At 44.7% G+C, this 24,234-nt stretch overlaps 2 protein-coding genes across 11 annotated transcripts; one reads left to right on the top strand and one right to left on the bottom strand.

Moving 5' to 3' along the window:
• Positions 1-926: 926 nt before the first annotated feature.
• Positions 927-6,608, bottom strand: KCTD9 (potassium channel tetramerization domain containing 9). Of its 2 annotated transcripts, XM_053966531.1 has the most exons (12): positions 6,538-6,608; positions 5,439-5,560; positions 4,786-4,829; positions 4,530-4,626; positions 4,277-4,335; positions 3,529-3,657; positions 3,032-3,099; positions 2,846-2,941; positions 2,065-2,214; positions 1,708-1,813; positions 1,324-1,457; positions 927-1,143 (listed from the first exon to the last, which is right to left on the bottom strand). In XM_053966531.1, exons 1-12 carry the CDS (start codon positions 6,583-6,585, stop codon positions 1,027-1,029), a joined length of 1,170 nt encoding a protein of 389 aa, XP_053822506.1. In that variant the 5' UTR covers positions 6,586-6,608; the 3' UTR covers positions 927-1,026. The 2 variants fall into 2 exon arrangements, with proteins under 2 accessions (XP_053822506.1, XP_053822507.1); XM_053966532.1 differs by lacking the exon at positions 3,529-3,657.
• Positions 6,609-7,065: 457 nt separating this feature from the next.
• On the top strand, positions 7,066-18,624 carry CDCA2 (cell division cycle associated 2). Of its 9 annotated transcripts, none has more exons than XM_053966522.1 (15): positions 7,066-7,098; positions 8,013-8,585; positions 9,127-9,257; positions 9,854-9,995; positions 10,552-10,748; positions 10,995-11,073; positions 11,441-11,685; positions 12,261-12,348; positions 12,852-13,063; positions 13,444-13,522; positions 14,133-14,185; positions 15,054-15,272; positions 15,766-15,940; positions 16,388-16,587; positions 17,003-18,624. In XM_053966522.1, the coding sequence occupies exons 2-15, from the start codon at positions 8,072-8,074 to the stop codon at positions 17,834-17,836; spliced, it is 3,168 nt and encodes a 1,055-aa protein (XP_053822497.1). In that variant the 5' UTR covers positions 7,066-7,098; positions 8,013-8,071; the 3' UTR covers positions 17,837-18,624. The 9 variants fall into 9 exon arrangements, with proteins under 9 accessions (XP_053822497.1, XP_053822496.1, XP_053822505.1 ...); XM_053966521.1 differs by lacking the exon at positions 7,066-7,098 and adding an exon at positions 7,154-7,374; XM_053966530.1 differs by lacking the exon at positions 7,066-7,098 and adding an exon at positions 7,154-7,374 and having other exon boundaries at positions 17,060-18,624.
• Positions 18,625-24,234: the final 5,610 nt, after the last annotated feature.

Genomic DNA, 24,234 nt, shown 5'->3' on the forward strand with positions numbered 1-24,234 from the left:
CATGGATCCTACAGGGAAGCAGCTCCTTATCCACATCAGGGGTGCTGAGGCCTCTGCCCTGCACAACTCCCCCACACAAGCAGCTCCAGCTGTTCTCTGCACAGGCACAGCAGTGTGGGAGGGCATGGAGGGCACCTGGCCCCAGGCAAGATGCTTTTACAGCCACCTGAAGCAGCCCAAACAGAACAGGGAGACCCAGCTGGGAAAAGGATGAGGCCCAGGGAGCTTTCAGGGAGTCTTTGCATAGTACATGGAGGGGAAACAGGGAAAGATTCACCTGCTGAGGTCATGAGGGGAGGGTAAGAGCACGAGCTGGGGCCCCTCTGCCTCTCTCTGCTTTGGTGCCAGCTCTGTACTTCCTCTCTGCATTGAATTCACCACAAAAGGTGAAAACACTGCAGGAACTCCAGCCTGGAGTGGTCAGGACATGTGAAAGCAGGATTTTTCTCACCAGCTGTGACTGACAGTGCACCTCCACACTCATTTGGAGAGGATTACTTAAAGATATCCAATTTCTGAACAGGGATGTTCCCATCAGCTTCCACCCCAGCAGAGACCTGAGCACCCCCTGGGGACACTGAGCCACCCCTGGCATGGATCCAGACTGGAAATACACCTGTAAACCTCAACTTGGTTGCTACTGTACAGGAGTAACATTTTCTATTCATATTGCAGCTACAGATTTAATAAATAGAATTGCATATATTGTGCTTTATAAATTAAAATGCATTCCAAAGTGAGGCAATGCTAAATAATGAAACCATTGAACCTTTCCCCCCCAAACCAGCCACACTCTCTGATTCCAGCACTAGCCCACTTCCTCACTGTGCTCACAGAGGTACAAAGTCTCTGCTGGTACCTCTGAAAACAATAATTCCCTCCCCAAAATTGATCCAAAAGAGTTTACCTAGGCACTACTGCAAATGTAAGGTGGCTAATAACCATGACTTTAACTCAGGAAGGGGAGGAGGTGAAGAAAGTCACGATGAATGTTTGGATTCCTTCCTCTTCAGCGTGTTCTGGCCCCTATCTGACACTCTGGGACATGTGCAGGGGTGTCAGCATCTCCTCAAAGATGGCTCCTTTCACGTTAGATCCCCTCAAATTTGCTTCTTGTAGGTCACAACCTGACAGATCACAATTCTGAAGGGGGAAAGGAAAAATAATGTTAACTGAATAGAGACAGAACTCTGTTCAAAAGTTTAACTCCACTTCCCTTAACTCCATTTAACTTTGTAGCTGGAGGAAAGCCAGCAATCCCCCAAATTACCATCTTTTGTACACATATACATATTTATGGCCAGGAAATGAAGGCTAACTCACCTCCAAGTCAGTCCCTGCCAGCGTGGCTCCTCGGAGGTTGCAGTTCTTGAGTTTGGCATTTTTCAGCGTGGCCACTCGGAGGTTAATCCCAGTCATCTGACTGCCCTCCATGTCCACACCCTTCAGGTTGGCACCTGCAACACACCCACAGGGAGGGCTGGGAGGGAAACCAGCCAGAAATGCAGCAGCTCCAGGTGATGCTTCCCAAGAGCTGGGTAAACTGGGAGAGGCCAAGGCAAGACTGGGAATTTAATGATTATTTGGCAGAACCAGCCCAGAGTTGTGGGCTCTTCCCATGGACTGTACAAACACAGCTGAATTTTGCCACATAAATGTACAGGCACAGGGCTGATTCCAGAGAATAATTAACAGGCAAAAACTTACCTTCCAAATTAGCTTTAAGGCCTGATGGATCTTCAAAGTTGCAGCCCTTCAGGGATGCTCCCTCTGCGTTGGAACACAACATCTTCACCCCCTGCAGGTTTGCACACTGGCAGAGACAGGATGTGAGTCATGAGGGTGTCAAGATAAACACCAAAAATCAGCAGAACACAGATTTAAATTCTGCACTGCAAGTGAACCCCTCCAAAGCACAACCCCCCTGTTACTGTGAGGAAGTGTGCGAGCGCTGTAAGTGGAACAATCACAGAAAACATTGGGAAACTGATTTTTTTGTTCCAATTCCTGTTTCCTGAGACAAGTGCAGGGCAGCCCAGGCTGCCCAGGGTGCAGCATCCTTACATCCAGCACGGATCCAGAGAGGTCAGCTCTCTCCAGGTTGGCACAGCACAGGTTGGCATGGGCCAGGTTGCAGCGGCTCAGATTGGCCATCTTGAAGTTGATGTAGCGAAGATCCAGGCGGGAAAGGTCAGCTCCACTGAAATTCAGACCCTGGAAAAGCCAGTGAACACACCCAAAATGGTCACAGAAGGGAAGGGGAAGGTCTGGACACAAACAAATTAAAAGAAACACGTCTGGGTAGTTGTGTATATAAATCTATAGAGATAAACACATGTACTGACACACTTCCAGTACCTTAAAGGGGCTGATAAAAAGATGGGAGAGACTTTTTATATGGACAGACAATGCCAGGACAAGGGGCAATGGATTTGGAGATCAGGTTTAGATGGGATATTGGGAAGAAATTCCTCCCTGTGAGGATGGGGAGGGGCTGGGATAGAATTCCAGAGCAGCTGAGGCTGCCCCATCCCTGGAATCATCCAAGGCCAGGTTGGAGCAGCCTGGGACAGTGGAAGGTGTCCCTGCCCATGGCAGATTGGAACAAGATTATCCTTAAGGTCCCTTCAACCCCAAACCATTCCATGGTCCCATAGAAACACACACTCACAAGATCATTTACTCTATTACATAACACCATGAAATGTAAATGCAAAGCTCTCAAGATTTGGGTATTTCCTAAAAACAGGCTGTGGTTTTAAACTGTAAGAGGACAGAGTTGGATCAGGTGCTAGGAAACAATTCCTGGAGTTTTGTTGGAAAGACAAAGGCTGAGCTCCCTCACCTGACAGCGCAGCTCGGACTTGGTGGGCGTTGCCAGCAGGAATCGGACAAACTCCTTCCGAGAGATGGGAGAGTGATCCTCAGCTGGCTGGGAGTTCTGGGCAGAGGAGGCAACAGGGACAGCACTGAGTTTCACGTTCCCTGGGACAGCAGGACGTGCATCCAGGGCTTACAGAGAGCAAGGTACCTTAATAGCAGTTTCCAGGTGTTCAATGAGGGAGTCGATCCCAAAAAACCTGGCTTCTTCCAAAACCCCTACAAACAAAGCAGTGCTGGTTATTCCAGAGAACTGCTGATCCAGAGAGCAGCACCCTTCTCTCCCCTTACTGGAGAACACACACACATTATACTGGATGTAACTGGGGAGAGAGAAAATGTTTGCTTGCAGCTAAAAAGAAAAACGTAACTCAGACACAACATTTCCAACACCAGCATTAGGTTAAAGAGATCAACTCCAGAATTCCAGATATTAATCCAGTATGGGCTTTTAATGCTCCAAAAAGAAATAACCAGCCTATCCTCATTAAAGCAAGCACATGGAGCTGCACTGCTGAGAATAAATCCACCAAAGGAAAACTCCCAACCACAGGGATGAGCACACAAAGCTCCCCCTGGCTTCACCACGGGCAAAGCTTTAATTCCAAGGAGGAATAATTTAGGAGATGTCAGACAGATAATACCTACCTAGCAAATTAATGCCATCATTTACAATGAGCTGTCCGTGACGCAAATAGTTCAAAATGGGCTCAAAATACTCGGGACTGCGGTCAATGAGGAAAGCTCCTCTAGGATCTTGCTTATTCCCCCAAGCATCTGTTTCCACAACATATATATATATAAAATTACTTTTGATGTAGTAATAGAAGAGCATTTGCTTCAGTTTTCAGAGTTTTTTATTACCAAAGGGGACTGGAATAGCAAACATTCCACTTGGAAGGGCGGTTCGGAGAGAGAAGGAAGGAAAAGAGGAGTGGGGAGAAAAATCAGCTTAAAATGACTTTGTTCCTGCTCTGAATAACTGAGTTTTTACCACATACAAAAGAATCCTGGCTAGGATAAAAGCAGCACTGAAATTTTAGCCTGATTGTCTCCCCAAGGCTGCCTCGTGCAGTCTGCTCACTGGCTCTGCTGACAAAACTGAGGAATATGCAACAAGACAAAAACCTCAAATCAAATAAACAAAGGACCCAAACTACTCAGAATGGATGGAAGCTGTATTTGCAGCTTGTGAGACACATGATCAACATTAGGTGGTGAGATGATAAACAGAGAGAAATAAATTTATTAAAAAATAATTCCCTGTTCTGCTCTGGTACTTCAACATACTTTGCATATTTTACTTAATGAACAAGAGCCTCAGCCTGACAGTGACTTTTGCCTACTTTGCTCATTTATTACTTAAAAATAATAAAGTTCATCTCAGCATACTCACCTTTGTCTTTGAACATGTGTGCCAACATACTGTCAGGTTCTTTGTTAACCAAAGTGCTCCTAGGAAACAAAAGCAGCCCAACTTTACTTTTCTTTCATCTGTAAATGCTTAAGAATTAATTTCTTGCAAAACTGTCATGGCAAACATAAAATACAGAGAAAGCTGCAGGAGTCAAAGACCTCCTGCTTGACAGTAAGTTACTTTTTAAGGTATTTTGCTTTATTGAAATGAAGTTTTTGAAGACCATTTTTACCGGGTGGTGGTGAAATATCTGCCTCCCACATTGAGAGTCAGCCAGTCTGTGTGGGACCCTGTCAGCTCCTCCTGAGCTCTCCCATCAGTCTGAGGATCTGCAGACAAGAAACAAAGCAATTACTGGAAAAATTGTTAATACTCTTTAATTACAAAGAGGTATCTTCTGAAAACACCACAAAATAAAATCTTAAGTTTATATGAATGCAAAATAAACTCTATTAAATAGAAGGTTAAACATAAGATTACAGACTCACCAATGAAAGGCTCCCCTTCACAGACAAACAAAACATCATCATCCCTGAGACAGGAGGGGCAGAGGGAAGAGAAAAAGAAGGTTAATCATAATTTGTTGTTCATCTAATTGACAGTGGAACCTCTCCCGATTCTTTCAGGTAAATTATGACTAGTGGCCATTAGCTGGAACTTCTGTATCTGATTCTTATCTGTATTTTGAAGGTTCTACTGGATTGGAATGGACTGACTTCACCAGAGATTTTATCTGCAGCAGCCAGGTAGGGACCACTTGTGTAATCAATTAATTCTTACAAAATAGTTGCTTTTCTCCCCAGCCTGGGACTATTCGGTGAAGCCAAGGTACTGACAGAATTTGTCTCCTTTACAGAAATCCTGTCATTCCAGGGCTGACTGGCATAGTGGGGATTTCATGGCACAAACATTGCCCTAGAATCAACACAGAAGGAGGTGAAAAGGCCTCAAACACAGCTTGTATCAAGTTCTGAATCAATAAATGGTTTGAAGTTAGAAAGACACAAAGGACCTTTGGGCATCTTGGCTGGAAATGATCACATCTGGTTTTGGGGAAAGCACTGGGTATGGATTAAGGAGGATTAACAGGTTAGTCTCTTAATCCACAGCCCTGATTTGCCTTTTCCTGGCTGATCCTCACCTAATCAAAGCAATATCATCAATGAGCCCCCCTTTCCCATTGTAAACGCTGGTGGCTTTTATCCCGAGCTTGTTGCTGGCCACAGAGAGCAAATCTGAGAGAGTCCCATACACAGCAACGACCTGGGGGAGGAGAGAAGAGAGGAGGCTGTGAATAAAAACAAACCCAGGAAACTGTGCTCCAAAAGTTCTGCCACTTCAGGTTTATCAGGACTATTAGGAGGAGCAAAATCCATTTGGATCTTGACCAAGAAAGAAGGGAAAAGACCAGCTTTGGTGCTGGAACACAAAACCAGGGTGACCTGCACAGCTCCCACCAAAACTCACTGCAACAGCACTGAGGGAATATGTTGGTGCTGTAGGAATATAATTCAGTTAATTCTTTCTCTAAAGAAACATTGCTACTTGTTCTGTTCCAAACCTCTCCCAAATGTACTTCCCTCCCTAAAACCAAGGACTAAAGCACAGGCACAGGAACTGTCTGCACTCAGGATGTGGATGGAAAATCAGGATCACAGACACAATTCAGCAGAACTGCAAGGCTGAAATGCGGTCACAATGAACTCCTGCACTCCGGGCCCGGGTGGAAATAGCGGGATCGTGGGCAGAATGAATAGAATTACACGATAAAGCACAGTCACATCAACGTCTACACTCAGAACGTGCACGGAAACATCAAGATCAGGGACTCTCTGCGGAAATGCATCCCAGGGTCTTTTCCTCTGCCGGACAAGCACTTGGTTGCGCCCAAAAATCACCGTTTTGAGTCTCGAGACGATTTTAGCGAGGTTTTAAACAATTAATTGCGATTATTCCCAGGGTATCCCCACGCAGGGTCCGTCTCCCCCCAGAGCCCTCATCCCACAGCTATGCCCGACACGAGCAGCCGGACGCGACTCCCCAAAGCTACCAAGCGCCTCCAACCGCGCCAAATCCCCGCCTGTCGCGATTCCCTCCACAGGCAGTGAGGGGGGACCCCGCGCCCCGCTCCCCGCCGGCACGGCGCGGCGCAGGCCCGGCTGCCCCGGGAGGCTGCGGGAGGGCCGGGCAGGGCCCCGCGGGGCGCGGACCCGCCGCGGGCCGGCCCGGCCCGGCCTCACCTTCCCGTTGCGGGCGCTGCCGTTGACGAACAGCGTCACCCGCCTCATGCTGCGCCCGCCGCCGCGCCGACACCCGGAAGGGGCGGGCGCTGACGGGCAGGCCCCACGGCCAATCAGCGCCGCGCTGCGCCGCGTATCTGTCCAATGGGCAGTGAGAAGGCGGGACAAAGCCGGGGCGGCAGCCAATCGCGACCAGAAGAAGCATCCAGATTTGCATAAGCCTTCTGTGATTGGTTGTCGCCCGTCACGTGCGCGCGGGCCGTTGAATGAATTAATTTAATCATTTTATTTTTTCCTCCCGTACCACAGCGGTGCTGCGTCCCAACGGCCCGCGATCTCTCCGCTCAATCAAAGAGTTCCCCCTGTCCCCCGCCAGCCGCGCGGACCCCCGGGGCAGAGCAGCGGCGAGGGGTCGCCGCCGTGACCCGCCCTCCCTGCGGTGCTGCTGGGGCCGGGGAGGCTGCGGCGGGCGCTGGGCTGGGCGGAGGGGCGGGGGCGCGGAGGGATCCGCAGGGGCGTGGCGCGGTTTGAAGCGTGAGGCGGGCCGGGCGCGGGGCCGAGGTGAGGGCGGCTCGGCGGGGAACGGGAGCGGGGAGCGCTCGGGGGGCGGCCGGGAGGGCGCGGGGGTACCCGGGCATGCCCGGGCTGCGCTCTGGGTCTGCGGGGTGCGAGTGCCCCGGGGCGGTACAGACCGGGGGAGCCCCGGCTTGGGTGTTCTCCCCTCCTCGGCCGGTGGCTGTGACTGCAGCCATCGGTCTCCGCTGGGTCCTGAGAGCAGAAAAAGAAAGAATAAGAAAGAAGACGGTTGCCCAGGCGTTGTAAAGCGGATTAATTTTGGTAATTCTGTTTCTAAAAGTGCACGTATTTGCAGAAGCGAAGTTTCAGAGTCACGTTATTGAGTTGTACGTCATTAACTTCAAGAAACTAACTGCAAAAAAAAAAAACCCTCGCTTTTTAAAGTTTCTACTTAGAAGCTAGTGGTAGTAAAAAAAATATATATATATATATATTACTAGTGTTGTTTCTTCTGCTGATTTCTTTCCAGAACTTGCATTCTCTTTCTGCTGCTACTAGTTAGTGCTATTAAAAGTAGTATTAAACTGCTGATATTTATTGTAACACTTGGAGCAAAACAGTTGCAGTGTGATTGTGATTGTTGTATTTTATACAACATATTTTATACACGTATTTTATATGAATCTGGAGTTTGATAGAGTGAAATCACAGCCTTGTGGCTCCTTACCCTGAGCCACTCCTGTGCCTGTTTATAATGCACATTTTTATTGCTCTGTGTTTTTCTTTCTGGTCCCTGCCCCTTGTGTCCTTTCCCTGCAGGTTTTGGGGAATAAATTTCCCTTCCCATCCCACTATTAAACACCTTGTCCAGGAAAAATGTGGATCTGGGAGAAGCTTGAGTATGGTAGTGAGCTCTTGCCCTTAGTAAGTAATAAGATTTTTTTTTTTCTTTTTAATAGGAATCTGTAATTACAGCAGCAAAGGCTGAGTGGATGTTCCTTCAAATAAGTCCCAAACAATGTTCAGAGGATCTAAAACTCCCCTGAAAGTCAAAGAAAATGAGAGTGGTTGTCCTGAACAGAAGGAAGAGGCCTCTTTCCCTCCATCAAGAGCCCAGAAGAGCTGCAAAGTGACCAAGTCCAAAGTCATCAGACCATCCAAGAAGGAGAATTTCACTGATGGGAAACAGACATGGTCACCAAAACGTGCCCTGAAATGCCCCAGAGGCCCCGAGGAGAAGCTGTGTCACCCCCAGGGGGCTGATGAGGGCTGGCAGCTCCCTGGGGGCTGCTCTGGGCCACTCGGGGGGGATGTGCTCAGCAAACCCCCCTTGCCTTTGCACTCCAAGGAGGATTTGTCCAGCAGCCGAGCTGTTCCCTTGGGAAATGACTTCTCCACTCCTGAGGGGGACAAAGTGGAAGGAAAGCCTGATTTTGGACTGTCTGAACAGAGGAAAAAACCTGTTGATTCTGCTGCTGTGATAAATGCTGAGTTTGGGATCACTCAGGAAGGTTTTGGAACACGACCCATGGGTGAGGCTGGGGTGCCAGATGACTTTTGTCCTTCTCAGAGGGGCTTCTCCAGCTCCTTTAGTCCAGCCTCATTCCAGAGGCTCTCATTTAGGGCAGGTTCAGGTGATCAGAGTTTGGATGTGCCCAGGAGCACTCTCTGAGAGGCTGTTGTTGCAACATCTTTATAGGACATCCCACGGATAAGATAATTATGCCATTTAACTGGACAGGGCATATCCAACACCGTTAAATGCTCCCTGTGTATCTCTCTTCAGTTATTGAAGTGTCTTGAGTTTCACCAGGGAATTGCAAGACAAAATCTGCAAGTATTTGTACACACTAACAAACAATTGAAAAGCTAAAAAGCAGACTTGGTTTGTGATTATTTGATGTGCTCAGGGAGGTTTCTGAAGCTAAGCAGGTAATTTTGGATCTTAGAATAAGTAGCATTAATCAACCTTAAAAAAGATTAAAAAATACCATTTTAAAGCTTTAGGTGTTACAAACCATTTTTGTGGTTTTGTGCTTTGTTTTTCTTTTTAACCTCTCGTCCCCTTTACAGGGCCCTCCCCAACTTCATTAAAATTTAGGAGAAGATCAACCATTGGATTGAGGGGATCACCAGAAAACAACACCCTGATCCGGTACCTGGCCCAGCAGAGGAGCAGCAGACAGAAAGAAGCTTTCACCCAGGTGAGAGTCCTTCCCAAATATCTGATGGGGAACTTGCATTCCCCCAGGAACCACCTAGTGCTGGGAGAAGGGGAGATGAGTCTTGGGAAGAATCCAGCAAAAGGGATAACCATGGCATTAATTTGCTGTTGTCCCTTGGTCACCTGACTTCAGGACAAGGGAATGTTCCAGGTTTTGTTTGCACTGCATAGAGGCTGGAATTTCTTCTCCATGTTGAGCTTGCTGATAAATTTTAATTCTTGTTGCTTTCCGTTGTTTACTGCACTTGGTTTTTGGGTAATTAAACTGTTGCTGGCTCCAAGTGAAGTCAATTTCAAGCATGAGTGACTTGTTTAATCAGGTTTGTTCATAACTTGAACTATCCTGGGCTGTCAGAAAGCAAATTCTAGACTAGAGGAACAAATTAAATGCAATAAAATGTACCAGATTTCTGGGTAAAGTTCCTTTTTTTTCATTATTTTGTACTGTACAGATATAATTGCAGCCAGATTAAATGCTAGATTATTTGTATTTTATGTCAAAGTGCAAATACAAAACATTAAAGGTCAAATGGTGAGGGAAGAAATGCCTGATGGGATTAATTTTGTTTTTGGCAGATCAGTCCTTTTAAACCTGCAAATGTGAGGTCGCTGAAGGACAAAATCGATGCTTTCCAAGCCTCCTTTGAATCCCTGCAAGAAGCTGAGGGGGAGGCTGGGCCCTCACACCTGGGGGAGCCTTCCCAGGAAGGAGGTTCCTGTAAGTTGATTAAATATCCTGGTCACAACCTTAAATATCAGCTCTTCCCTTAGGCTAAAAGTAGGAAACTAGAAATACTTCTTATAAAACAAAATAATCTTCCTTTATAAGGCTTGGCACAGGTGTTTGTGCTTGGTTTGAGGTTTGTTTTGTTTGCTTAAAACATCTTAATGGACCCTGATTAGTGGTTTCTCTGAAAACTCCTATTTTTGGGTCTCTTTCCTGAGTTTTAGTTCCTAGATTTGTACTCTTTGATGGATTTCTCACTAAGCATTAATGGTTTTGCATTTTTTTCCATGAAACAGAGAATGGTTTTCATTTTACTTCTCTTTTATTGCTGATCTTAACAATTATATGAAAAGAATCTCTTACTTTGTTTTGAAGGTTGGTAATGTTATTTTCAAAGTAGATCTAAAAAACGTGTTCTTCTCTCTGCCTAGAACATTTCCTGACTTTTTGCACCTCTTGGTGAAGAAATACAAAAAGAATTAATTGAAAAACCTGAAGTTTGTCTTTGTGATTTGTTTGCGTTCTGTTTTATTTTTAATTGATGCAGCTCAGAACAAAGCACCTTCTAAAACAGAGCCAAACCTGGAGCAGTGGAGTGAAAAGTTTATGTTGGGCAACAGAGGAGCTGCTTTGAAAGAAAATTTAGGTGAAAACAGGAGCAAGAGCAGCAGGAGTGAGCTCAGGATCTGCAGCATCTTGTCCCCACACCGAGCTGTGACTGTCCCTGACCCTGCTGCTGCAAAGGTGCTTTGAACTGGGGAGAAACCTCTAAGTTAGACATTAAAACAGACAATTTCTTCATTTGCCATGTGTAATCCTGCTAAGCATTTAATGAATTAAGCATATTCTAAGCATTTCCCTGGGTGTTTTGGGAAAATAAGTTCAGCTGAAATAGTGGATGATGGAAAAAAACTCTGAAATCCTTGATCTGTGGGATTAAAACCCCCCATAGTTTGTGCTGTTGTAAAAATCCTGTAACTCTTTCTTTAGGAATGGGTTTATGAGCAGCAAAATCCTATTAAATCCGTGGACACTGTTGCAACTGGAGATACCCTGGAAACAGGCCATGGTAAGAGAATGCAGCACTGTTATAATCTTTGTTAAACTCTCATTAGGGAATAAAAATACCGGAATATTTGTCAGGAAATGTTTCAACTGACGTTTGTTATCTTGTCTACAATTTAGGATGCAGTAGAAACCTGATATAACTTTTTATTCATGCAATGCTTCTTTTTAGTATGTTCTATAAATTTCGGAAAATAGCAAATGTACATTTGGCACAGAAAGAGCCAGAATTTACAGCCGGTGGATTTTTGTGGGGTGTTTCTGCACAGGATCTGTGGAGATGTGTGTGCTTTTATCCTCATGCTTTTAGTACTGAAGTTTTGTCACTTTTCCTGTAACACTTCAGTGTGACAGCTCTGCTTGCTCTGCAGCTCACAGGTGCGAGCACGGTGGCACTGGTGATGCTGTTGCAGACCTCGGCACAAGGAAGGCTGGGGCTGTGGAGGATGTGAGCCTGGCAATGCTAGGTGGAAGCCAAGCCCCTGGGACCACTCCCAGCACTGACCTCTCCCAGAGCAGCTCCCTGCTGAGACCCATCCTGAAGAAAACCCCAGCCAAGGAGCTCCCCCACAGCCCCAAGGCTGATTCAGTGCTTGCACTAAGGATGAGCATAAAGGTGCTTTGGTGACTGATTGCTGTGGCTTGGGAATGGTTTGGAAATGATTTCATGCTGCTTGGTCATCTTGGGAGCTTTGCTTGGAGCTCTCAAGTTGGGAGAGGATCGGGGGGACCCAGTTGCACCTTCAGGACCTGAAGGGGTGACAGGAAAAATAGAGACTTTACAAAGGTCTGGAGTGCCAGGACACAGGGAATGGCTTCAAACTGACAAAGGCCAGGGTTAGATGGGATTCTGGGAAGGAATTGTTCCCTGGGAGGGTGGGGTTGGGGGATGGAATTCCCAGAAAAGCTGTGGCTGCCCCATCCCTGGCAGTGTTCCTGGCCAGGCTGGATAGGGCTTGGAGCAACCTGGGATAGTGGGAGGTGTCCCTGCCTGTGGCAGGGGTGGCACTGGATCATTTTAAGCTCCCTTCCCACCTGAACCATTCCATGATTCCATGAAATGAATGTTTTTGAGTTTTATTCATGCAGCAAACAAGGAGGCTTGGTTAAACAAAAGAACTGATTATTAAATGCTGCTTAGAGGACAATATTTTAATTAAATTTTATTGAACTGTATCTTAAATTTGACAGGAATACTTAAACAGTGATATTGACAGAGGAGAAGATGAATCTGCTGCAGTCCCCAATTGTGTAAAAGCCTTTGAAACATTGCAAACAGGTCAGATTCCCCTTTCTAAGAAAAAAAAAATCTCTTGGCTTTCTTTATTTCTTTTTTAAATAAGTAAAATATTGTGGTGATAAGGTTTTTGCCTCTTTGCTAAGTCTGGTTATTGGTGTTAATCACCACTGAATGACCTCCTTGTGGCATCCTGCTGATGACATGGAAAACAAGATTGCCAAGGAAAAGAAAGTCTATCAAAAAAAATCCCACCTCAAAACTTCAGAAAGACTTGACCACCAGAATAGAACTCCTGGTTTTAAAAGGAGTTTTATACTTTTAAACTGAAACTTGGGGAACAGGTAGTAATTTTTAGTTTTTCTTCCTTGATTTTTAATAAATCCAGAGTGAAAATCCTGGCTGGCCTCACGGTCCATGTAAAGATGGTGTTTTGCTGATTGTTTGGGTGGTGATTTTTAGGAGAATATTTAAATCTCTTGCAAAACCTCTGCTCTGTGCCAGTTCCCCTTCACTCAACTGTTTGTTTCATTTTATTCCAACAGAGAGAACTAACAGTCAGAGCTCCAAAACACCAAAGAAGAAAAAAGTGACTTTTGGGGAAGATCTGAGCCCTGAAATCTTTGACCAAAGCCTGCCTGCCAATACTCCCCTACGCAGAGGAGCCTCCCCGGGGCGTCCCCTGGGGCAGAGCCCCTGGGCAAGGCCAGGCCTCTCCGAGGAGCCTTTGCCCCTCCTGGATTTTGGTTGGGGTGATGTGAGTTTCTTGGTCTCTATTCCCTGTCAATGGTCAATTCTTGGTTCATTTTCCCCCCTAGCCTGCTGGGTTTTGCAAAGAAATTGCTGAAATATAAAGGTAGAGTCTGCTTGGAGTTACAGAATCACATTGAGAAGCTGAGTTTTTAGGAATTGTGAACAGCACTTAGGCCTGGAGAGCTGTTTTAGAAGGTTTCTGGACCTTGAAATGTTTTCCCCTTCACTTTTTCTTGTATTTTGCTGCTGTGTTTGCCACACAGAACAAAGGTGTCTTCTTTAAGGAAACAAAATAAAACCACTTTGTCTACAAACACTGATGGACAAGGTCCATCAAATATCTGCTGTAATTTATTGCTAAGAAATGTCATTTCTTGTTTGAAGGAAGGTGTTGAGCCTCTCCCAGAATTCCTGGAAGGTTCTGTTGCTGCAGAAGCCCCTTCATCTGTTGAAATTGCAGAAGGTAACCCCAACTTGGGTTTTTATCAATAGATAATGAATCTTTTAGTACCTGAAAACTGAGAGTTGAGGGTTTTGGTTTATTTTTCTGTTTGTAATTTTTTTAATACAGGGGATATATTTCAATTGTGCTAAAACTTGAATGCTAGCATTTAAATTGAAAGGTTTTCTTCTGAAGCTCCTTGCAGTAGCTGCAGAGTTTACCTGAGCTTTAGGTTAACTGGATCTTATTTAAACTTGGCATATCCTTCTGTGAAAATTTTACTGCTTAAAGTAATTTTTTTTTAGAGTCTTTATTCTGACACTGTAATTTTGATGACTTTTAAACAGCAACCAACAACGAAAGAATTGAAAGTGGGTTGTGCATATTTATTTCTTGAAAGCTTTGGATGTTCTAATTATTGTTACCAAATCCTCCCAAGCTGAGTTTTCCTCTATTTTGTAGAGAAACGTAGAATTTTTATCTTGCCATGTTTGATAGTCCTCAAGATTAAGTTTCTACTCAAGACTAAAGTGGCTGAAATGCATAATGTCAGAAATTACGTAGATAATTTCCTCAAAATGTGATTAACTAGCATTGAAACTGATTAAAAATCCTTTTTTTTCATTTATAGTAGCAGAGACTGACAAACCTGAAATAACAACTCGTTCTTCTACTAAAAGGAAGGTGAGTTTCCTTGGTGATGAAATTTATTTTGTTTATTTGAACTTCTTCAGGCAGAATTGTTCTTTTATCCTTCTTGATGCTTAAAGTTTTCCTGGCCTCAGGTTATGAGGATTATCCTTATCCAGGTATATGGAAATGCCTCCTGTTAGTGCCTTGAGGAAATGAGATTTTTCAGTAAAAGTGATTTTCCAGTTGTTAAAAATACAGCCTTGTCATCCTGATTTTTTAAGATTTTCTAAAGCCTTCTGAGTTTACATTCTTGTAGCAAACTTTCTCACACAACTTTCTGTAAATAAATTATTGTTTTGCATTCCTTCATAGAGGAGGAGAAATTTGATGGACTGGTAGTTTGTCCAGTGTCATTGGAGAGGTGGCACTTTCACCCTCCAATCCACTGTCATCTCTGGAAAGCTATAAATGTTGGAGTCAGAAATCAAACCTTCTCCTTTTACCATCCCAAGAGCAGAGGCGTGTGTCGTGTTTTCTCGTGTCCTATAGTGACACAGCCTGATACTTTAAATGGACAATTTCTATTGAATTTTCCAGGAGCTTTTCCAAATAATCTGACAAAATATTTTGGTTGCTGGAATTTCAAGGCACAGGATTGATTGTACAAGAAGTGCTTTCAGACTTCAGTGTTGGACAGCTCTGGTGGGAGGGGAAGGCAAGAAATAGAGGAATATAAAAAAAGTAACCCATTTTCTTAAATAACTGAAGATGAAAATTTACTGTATTTTCATTCTAATACAAACAGGACTGGATTGTACTGTGGGAAATGAGTCTGTAATATTTAATTCCCAGTTGTGCCAACCCCTAATGAGGTGATAAGAGATTAATTCCATTTGATTCCTGTGCCTATTGGACTCAGCAGGTGCCCCCAACCACCCCAAATCCTGTTCTCCAGCAGTGCAGGGCTGTGGCACAGGACGCTGATGGCAGCAGCACAGGAGCCACTGATAATGACAAAGACACTGATACTGAACACCAAATGCCAAACACTGATAATGACAAAGACACTAAAAATCCAAGAAGGAGCAAGATTCAGAGACAGAAGAATCCAACCACAGCTGCTCCCAAGAAGACCCAGGTGAGTGTCAGCCACTGCAGTTGCTGAATTCTGCCTTTATTTTTATTTATTTCACTCTCCATGTGTCTCTCCTTGTGTCTTAGAGGATTATTTTGATCTTCCTGTTGCTGCCAATATTTTCTTCTTTATCCCCATCGTGTTTTCCTGCATTTCCTACCCCATCCCTTTTCCTTCCTGACTTGAGGGCTTGAATTCTTGTAGGGCCAAACGGAGCTTTTTGGAGAGAGGTGTTTGTGTGCGACTTTTCAGACTTGAGGGCCAACAAATGAGTTTGTGGTTCTTCCCTTACCGAAGCCTTGCATGTTAGAAAAGTAATTCTTTTTTGCTTTTGAGTTTCTAGATTATTCTGTAGCTGGCAGAAGAAGTGGAACCTTCCTTTTAGGGGAAACAGTTGTTATCCATCAAAATCCAGTAATGGGGTCACTTACTGAAAAATATTATAGAGGATGATTAAAATTTCACAGTGCTTTATTCTCCATCTCAATCTTTTCAGAAAACAAAACACCCAAGCTATGGGAAAAGAAGAAAGAAAAAAGTGAAGAAATCTTTGTATGGGGAAAGAGAAATTGCTTCTAAGAAACCCCTGCTCAGCCCTATCCCTGAAATTCCAGAGGTTTTCTCTTCTGTGTCGTCTCCAAACTCACCAAAGGCAGATGCACTTTTTACAGGTGATTTGGGTTTTAGTTTTGTTTTGCTTTGCTCTTTCTGTTCATTTATTTCAACAATTAAACAAAATAGAAATTTTTACTTTTAATTGCTTCTGTAATAGCAGGGTCTGGAGGGTCTAATAAATTAATAATGTCCAGCTGATAAATTCAGTTCTTGTTGGACTCCAGTGTAAATCTGACAAAAGATCCACCTCCTTACTTTGGGTACTGCTATTTTCCTAGTCTTTAAGCTGATGAGTTGGGCATGAAGAGTTAAGGGATGTGCAGAGCTTTCTGTTGGGTTTGCTCCCCACTGCTTATCTGGAATGGTTGTTTAGAAGGTTATTTTTATATAGGTAAATAAGTAAAATAATTTATATATGCAGTAAATGATGATGAAGCTTTTCTTGTAGTACATGGAAGATTTTGTGCACTCAGTCAATTAACCACGTGCTTGCTCTCCTTCAGAGGGTGCAAGCTGGGGTGATCCCAAATGCAGGGATGCCTGCAGGGACACTGCCCAGGAGCCTCAGGCTGCAAGGATGCGTGCAAGGGGGTTCCATGCAGCTGCTGTGTGCCCAGGCCCTGGGCTACTGGAGGAGGCAGCAGCCACCAGCTCTGTGCCTGGACACTCTGAGGTGCCAGGGAGCCTGGAGTCTGCTCCTGAGGTAACTGCTGGGCTGAGGGATCACAGAGGTGATGTTTGGGGGGAAAGCACTGGGAGTGGTTAAGTTGGGGGTCAGGCAGCCTGGAGGCCATCCTTGGAAGGAGGTTTTGGGCATTCAGAACTCAGCTGAGCCTCTGAGCAGCCTGGGCCCATGACAGGGGGTGGAATGGGATGATCTTCAAGGTCTCTTCCAACCCTGGCCATTCCAGTATTCTCTGCTTCTCAAGCAACCCAAGTTTGGCCTCACACTGAAACAGATTCTGGCCTGCAGGATTCCCTGTCAGGTGTTGGGATTTCGGAGACTAACGTGGTAAGGAGAACAGTGGCCAGTTCAGCTGTTTGAAACCAGGTTTTTATGGATTACCTCTTGCCTATATTTTAAAAAAATCAAGATTTCTTTTTTTTAATCTCCCCAGTTTTCAAATGCTGTGCCAGATGCAGAAGGTGATTTTGATACATCTGATTATTTCCAGCAAGGCAAAGAGACTCCATGTGAAAAAGAAGCAAAAGAAAGCAGTTCCTTGATAGAAAAGGAAGAATTACAAGGAAATCTTCTAAGTGGGCTGGAAATTCTGGAACAACAGGATGTACAGGAGGGTGCCAAGTGTCCTCAAAAGGATTCTGTCAGAAATGATCCAGCAAGGAGAAGAAGAAAAAGAAGCAGCAGTGCCTTCTACTTCCCTCCTGTTGAAAACTTGGAAATAACTGGGGCTGATCTTCCAGTTTGCTCTTATGATGTGGAAGAAGTTTTATCAGTCCCCCGGGCGAAGGAGGGATCCCTGCAGGCCTGCAGGAGGAGGAGCAGTGCCAGTGCTGAGGTCAGGGTGAGGCGCAGCATGAGGCTGAGCAAGGATGCAGCAAGTAAGGGACTCTCATGGATTCAGCTTCCCTGTGAGATTCCCAAGCAGCCTCCCCTCCCAGCTGCTCCCAAAGCCAGGAGAAGCATCAGCATATCCATCCTGGCAGGATCCAAGAATATTCACCACAGGGAACAAAACCTCCCCTTCCCAGCCCCAGGGAAGGAGAATGAGAACTCGGCTCCTCTTGCTGCTGGTCCTGGCAGGAGGTGGAGGAGGAGAAGCCTCTGTGAAGCCACAGCTCAAGAAATGCCCTGGGCTCCCACCCAGAGGAGAAGCACAAATTCTGTGTGTGGGAAGGACAAGAGTAGTGACCAAAACCACTTGAAAGCAGCAGAAACTCTTGAGCTAAGATTGAAAGATGTTTCAGGCATCTCTGATTTTCTGAAGTGAAGGTGCTTGTTAGAGCCTTGTGTTGTCTCTCAAGTGCAGTTTTCTTCTCTTTCCCACTTGTATTTCCTCACTTTCTTATTCATTTTCTGGATAACTTAGAATTCCTTTTCCTTGTCTTGATGCCTAAAACGCTTGAAGATCTGAATCGTGTGGCAGACTGGCTTAGAGCATTGGTCTGGTACAGTTATGGCAAGTAATGAAGAGAATTAAATTCTTCTCTCTGATAAATTTGTCTTTAGCAGTTAAACCACAGAGTCAAATGTGTTCTTCCAGCTACAATTGCTCCAAGGGTTTATTTCCCATATGCTTGATCATTCCCTATAAATTGATGTTGAAATCTGCAAATACTTTCTTCTAGATTGCAAAAATACACTAAAAAGAGATTGTCTGCAGTGAATGAAGGAATCCCTTCTTGAAAGGGAAGAGGAGGAAGCGGGGAACCTGTCTCTATCTTCTGAAAAGGCTTTGGGCATGAGCAGAGGTGGAGTTCCTTAGTGTAAGATTTTGTGTTAGAGTTCATGAATGATTCTCTGATGTAAAGGGTGGTCATTAAAGAAAAAAAAAAGCTTTTAGATCTTTATTTGTATAAAATGTATCTGACAAATGAAATTGGCTGAGGGGAGAGAGGCATTCCTAACCAGGAAGGCTGTGCTTCATTTCCAGTCGTTCCCAGCCCTGTGTGTGTGTGTCCTGCGTCCATCCCCTGTTGGCCCTTGTCATCTTCCTGTTTGCACTTTCTGCTTGGAACAGTGGAATAAAGAGTGAGGACTGCAGGTGCTCTGCTCCAAGCTTTGCTGCTGCTTTCATTTTTCATCCTGGGGTGCTCCAGTCCAGAGGGATCCACGTGCCAGCCTGGAGGAAATGGCTTTGTGTCCACCAGAGTCCCTTCTGTGACCTGGTTTTTACCATGAGTGATGTGGGATAAAATCCTTTATGTACTTGGCTGCTTTTATAAAGCTTGAAAGCAACCAGAGCAGTTGGATTTTCATACCTCTTTCTCCCCAGACAAGAATTCCTAAAGCAACTTGAAAGAAACTCCTCTATTTAAGTGCTGTTTGAGTTACAGAATCATTGGGGTTGGAAAAGAGCTTTAAGATCAGAGTCCAGCACTGCCCTGTGGCCCATAAACCATGTCCCCAAGTGCCACATCTCCATGTCTTAAATCCCTCCAAAAACAGTTGCCTTAATGTTTGGCTTGAGGATTTGCTTTTGGGGTTAGGTTTGGAAGCAGACTGGGGAAAGTTCCTGGGTTGGATGCTGTGCTTGGCTGCCAGGAGAGGGCAGGCTGGGCTGAGCTTTCTGCTTGGAAGGGACCTGGAAAAGAACATCATGGACAAAATCAGGCTGGCTGAGCTTATAATGTAAAGCTTAAAAAATTAGTAAAAATAGCTATTCCTTTTACCGTTCAAAACAAAACAGCAACTGAACTGGAATTAAACTGGGAAAGTGAAATGATGATGGGCTGGAATCAGGTGTGAGTTTCATATGGAAATCACTTTGTGTCTGAACAGAGTCATGTTGTACTTGAGCTGTCTGTGCAGCTTGAGGTACCAAATCCAGCACTGGGTGACACTGGGGCTGTTACATCCTGAATATCAGACTGAAGAGTGAGATTGAAGAGTTGTCCTGGAGGAAGAGACAATAAATTCATGTGTTTGATACAAGAGGGGTTAATCCCTGCTGCTGCCCAGAGCTCGCTCTGTGAGATGCTGTCCTGAGTCCAGCCCCAGCAGCACAGGGAGCTCTCCCTCAAGGTTCCCTGAGAGGCTCTCTAAGTGCATTTCAGCTGGGAGGCGGGAGGAGAAGAACGAGGGTAAGGAGAGGAAAACAAAGCTTAGATTTTCCTCCTGGCACAGCTGTGTGGAAAAGGGTTGTTAGGAATCATTTGTGGATGCTTGATGGCAGTGGCAGGGTGAGGAAACCTACAAGAAAAGAAGAGATTGCAGTTCTTTCCAAGAGATGTGTCTATGGTGCTTTTTAGTTCATTTTGTCCTACTCTGGATAGAATTTATCCTCAAAATATTTTGTTTTCTTAATCTGGAGAGGAACTGAACAAGTCTTCAGCTGTGCAGAAGATGCAGAGGTAGGGGGCAGTAATCTGTTCTCCATATCTGCACTGAGAAGGACAAGAAATGTGTTTTAGTCAGAGGAAAAGGTCTCTGTTAAACATTAAGGAAAAGTTCTCACAGCAGCAATGGCCATGCAGGGGAACACAGGGCCTGGGGAAGTGTGGAATCTCCATCGCTGGAGGCCTTCAAGAACAGATTAAACAAATACCTGTCAGGAATGACAGATGATCCTTCCTGGGGTAGGGATAGGCCAGGATGGCCTCTGGAGGCTCTGGCTGTGTTTTCTGATTGTGGAGATTGCAGGAGCTGCTGTGGGGCTTGCTGAACAGCCCAGACCTGGGATGGAATCCGTGGTGGAGCAGGGAGCTGGGGAATGGCTCAGCTGGGGAACTGGAAACTGGGAGAGCTCCTCATGCAACGCCCGTGCATCTTGGGGCTTTAAACACCCAGATCTCAGCTGAGTCCCTGCTCTGCCTCAGAGCAGGAGCTCACTGCACTCCTGAAACTGTGGGACCTACACCTGGTGCCTGTGGTGTCACACAGGGGCTGGGAACAGCACTGTAATTCCATTGTCACATCTGCTTTTCCAAAATCAACATTTCCCTCAGAATGACCAGCAGCTTCCCTCTCCCTGTGCCAGCAGCTTTTCTGGAGTTGGGTCTTGTCTTAGTGGCCATGGTGGGGGGTAGGAAATGAAATCAAGGTGTGTGACAGCAGAGAGGTGTCAGGACTCTTTCAGTTTGTGGTTCTGGTTTCCAGCTCTGCCTGAAGGAGATTCCAGTGGTTTAACATTTTTATGTGCTGAGCTCCAGCTCAGAACATGTGTTATAGTGGCATCTAAATAAATCCATGGCATGGCCATTCCTCTTTCAAAGCGAGGCTCTTCTCTTTTTGGAGGGCTTTTATAAAAATGAATTTGTGTTTAAAAGTACTTCCCTACTTTAATTTGTGTGGACTTTAAATGACTTCAAGCGGGTACAAGCCAGCCCTGGGTGTGGATTGGTGAATAATTGCATTTAGCAGCTCGCCACGTAATTGCTGCTCTGACTGGCAGGGAGGACAAGTGCTGGGGCCTGGAAAGGCTGATTGTTTTGCTGCTGTGTAATTATGATGTTGTTAATAAGTAAGAGTCATTACACATCACTTTTGTGAAGTGCAGTGGTGATGGATTTTCAGAGCTGGATATCTGGCAGCTATTTCACTGTTGGAAAAGTCTCTGCTTCACTTTGCTCAGGGTACAAAGAACAATCCTTATCTCTGAATTCTCCAGGAGGTTTTCAAGGGAAAGTGTTAATGTTTCCCAGGAATTATTTTATGCCAATCTTTTGCCTTAATTAAGGTGCGCATAAGTTATAAAAGTGGGGATGAGATGACCAAATTTCTCCCATATGAGTTAAGAAAAGTTGAAGAAGTAAAAGTTTTCTCATCCTGACCTGATAAGCAGGGGGAAAAATAACAAGAACTGTATGTGCCATTTTTATTTATTTCACTTTAAAATAATTGTAAATAAATCTGGTTTTCAGCTGATTTTTTTCTACTTTATCCTGACTAATGAGCAATAGAAGATGCTGAAACACCTGAGTGCTGCCTAGAAATGTCAGTGTGGTGTGTTTGTCTGGGTCAGTTGTTGTTCAGAAATGTTTAGAAAGTTTTTGCTTGACTCTTCCTCCTCCTCACCGTGAATCCTCTCACTCTTAGACCTGGAGAGACTTTAGTGATGAACAGGGAAGCAAACAGCAAAGGATTGTTAGAGCTGTGGACAAGGAGATGGAGAAAGGGGGAAATTCCCCTGAAGAATGGCAGGGATGGCTTCAACACGCAGGAACACAAACGGGCAGGGGAAGAAATTGCATTTTCAAGCTGCCAACAGGTAAGTGAGCACTGGAAATAAATAAAAAATAGTAGGGTATTCCTTCAACATGATTTTTAAATGAGAAGTAAATTCAAAATGTTTTAAGTGGAAAATGGTCCAGTGGAGGAAACGTGTCCCAGTGGAGGAGCTGGAGCTGGGCCTGTGACTGGGAGACAAGCAGCCTAATGTATTAGTTTAGTAATTAACTCCTGTAAATTGTGCATAACAGAGCAATTAACTACTTTAGCCAGGCTTGGGAGGGGGGAGCAGAAAAACCTGTGTGCTGTGGGAATGAGGGCATGGAACAGATTCCCTAAGCCAGGCCTGAAAAACCTGGTGTTAGTCTTGGTTTATTTCCAGTGACCCCTTGACTCCCATCTTCCTGCCCCCTGCCCAGTTTCGGGGCTGGTCAGGCAGCTCTGTTTTTAGAAGGCAGAGGAGACAGATATAATGAATGGCTTTTATTGTGCAATATTTCAACCCCTTTTTGACTGCGTTCGGATGGGATGGAAAATGTTCCACCCCGCGCCGCAGCCAAGATAAATAAAACATATTCCCTAAACCTGGCTGTGTGTTTCACTCAAACTGGCAGTAGTTAGAGCTCCACTCTTAAACAAGAATTTAGTTTGACAATTTTTAGGCCTTGTTCAGCTGAATGTAACAGCCAAAGAAAATACTTGGGGAAAAAAAAATTAAATACATGTATTTACAGCTTGCAGGTGGCATTAATTTTTTGGGGGTCAGACTTTTTAGGTTTAAGGATCCCTGTACAGTTGGGCTATAGTGTAGATTTTTAAAAAACATTCTTAATTGTCTTTTTTCTTTTTAAATTAGTTTTTTTTATGAGAATAGTCACTCTGAAGGAAAATACATTTTATGTAGCTCCCTGATGGGTGATAAATCGTTGTGATTCAAGGCTTTAATAGTTTAGAGTCTACCAAGAACCTGAAAAATCTGCAGCCACAAGCCCCAGCAAAGGAGCAGTAAAAGCTCTCGACAGAATCCTGCAAAGGATTGCCCTTCAAGTCCACTGAGTTGGGTTTAAATTCTTTATGGAGCCTTTACTGCTTGGTTTTAGCATTGCCAAGCAGCACAGTGAAGCCCTCACTCTGTAGCTGAGATCTTCCCTGCTGTGCAGCATGTTTAATGGTCTGAACAATCCTATTTATTGATAATAATAATAACACCACCTTTTAATTCAGTCACCAGAGTTCTCTTAAGAGCTTGAACAATGAAGGAGTAAAATTGAATAATCAAATCAGCCACCTCCCCACCCTACAAAGCTTTTATTCTTCACAATCCCTCTCTACAAGCAAAACCCCTTTGAACAGATAAAATGCAAAACTTAATATTTTAAAGTAGATAAATGAGCCTGGTTTTACATCCTGATGATGAAATTATTAACAGTTACCAAGTGCCTCAAAGTATGAGGAGAATCTGCGGCACAAATGGTGCCCATTTTTCGAGAGCCCTGATGGTGCACTAAACTAAACAAGGTAGGAATTGGAAAATTGGGAGTTTTATCCCCTCTGTACTCTGGGTTTGGGCTTGTGCTGTACTTGAATTGAGTTGTTGCTCCTTTTCCTTGCTCTTTGTCTTGCCAGCACATGGAACATCAGGGTGGAAAAGAGGGATCCAATATCCCCATCCCTTAAATCACCTGGGTTACACTGGAGATAGAAACTTCACTCTGCCATAAATAACCTGCCTGTGGCACCCAAATGTTTGGACAAACAAATGCCTTCAGTCCCACATTCAGCAGGTCAGAAATGCTGGGTTCTGGCAGTAAATAAAATATTCACTAATGCAAATCTATTAAGGTTCTAAGGGAATTCACATTTGAACTGGGATTTGGAGCTGTTGAGTGGCCTCGGGTGTGCCATTGAGGAAAAAATAATTGTGTGGGTACAAATATTAATGAGGAATAAAAGGGTCATTTTACTCTTTCCTCAAGAAAAAAAACCCTGAAGTACCCAGGGTGTGTTTTGCAAGGAAAGCTTTGTAAGGTTTATGTAAGGAGTAGGTAATGTGTATGTGGAGCTTATATCAGTACATGACATAATCCCAGCTATGGAATAGAATCCCTAAATGTTCATTTTACATTTGTTTTTCCCAGCTCTCCCCCTGCTTGTTCCTCACAGAGCTCTGTTGTCCTGGGTTTTCCTGCACCTCCTGCCTCAGGTTTGGAGTGTGCTGCCTCCTGCTCTGCCTCTCTCGAATTTCTTTGTCCCCAGTGCTTCCTGCCCTTGTTTAACACCAATGTCCAGCTCTTCCAGTCACAAAAGAGACAGAGAGATGGTCCAGAAAGGGAACCAAACAGTTGGGAGCACAGGGAAGATGTGTACCCAAAAGGTGAGCAATGAAAGGTTGGCTGGCAGGAACTTTTCCTGGTCCTTGGCATGGTGCCCCCTCTAAGAGCCACAGAAAGCCTCGTTCCCAGCCAGATCCGTGCTGTTTGGTGCCTTGGAACTGTCCCT

Source organism: Vidua chalybeata, chromosome 28 (assembly GCF_026979565.1).
Source record: "Vidua chalybeata isolate OUT-0048 chromosome 28, bVidCha1 merged haplotype, whole genome shotgun sequence".
Classification (NCBI taxonomy): Eukaryota; Metazoa; Chordata; class Aves; order Passeriformes; family Viduidae; genus Vidua; species Vidua chalybeata.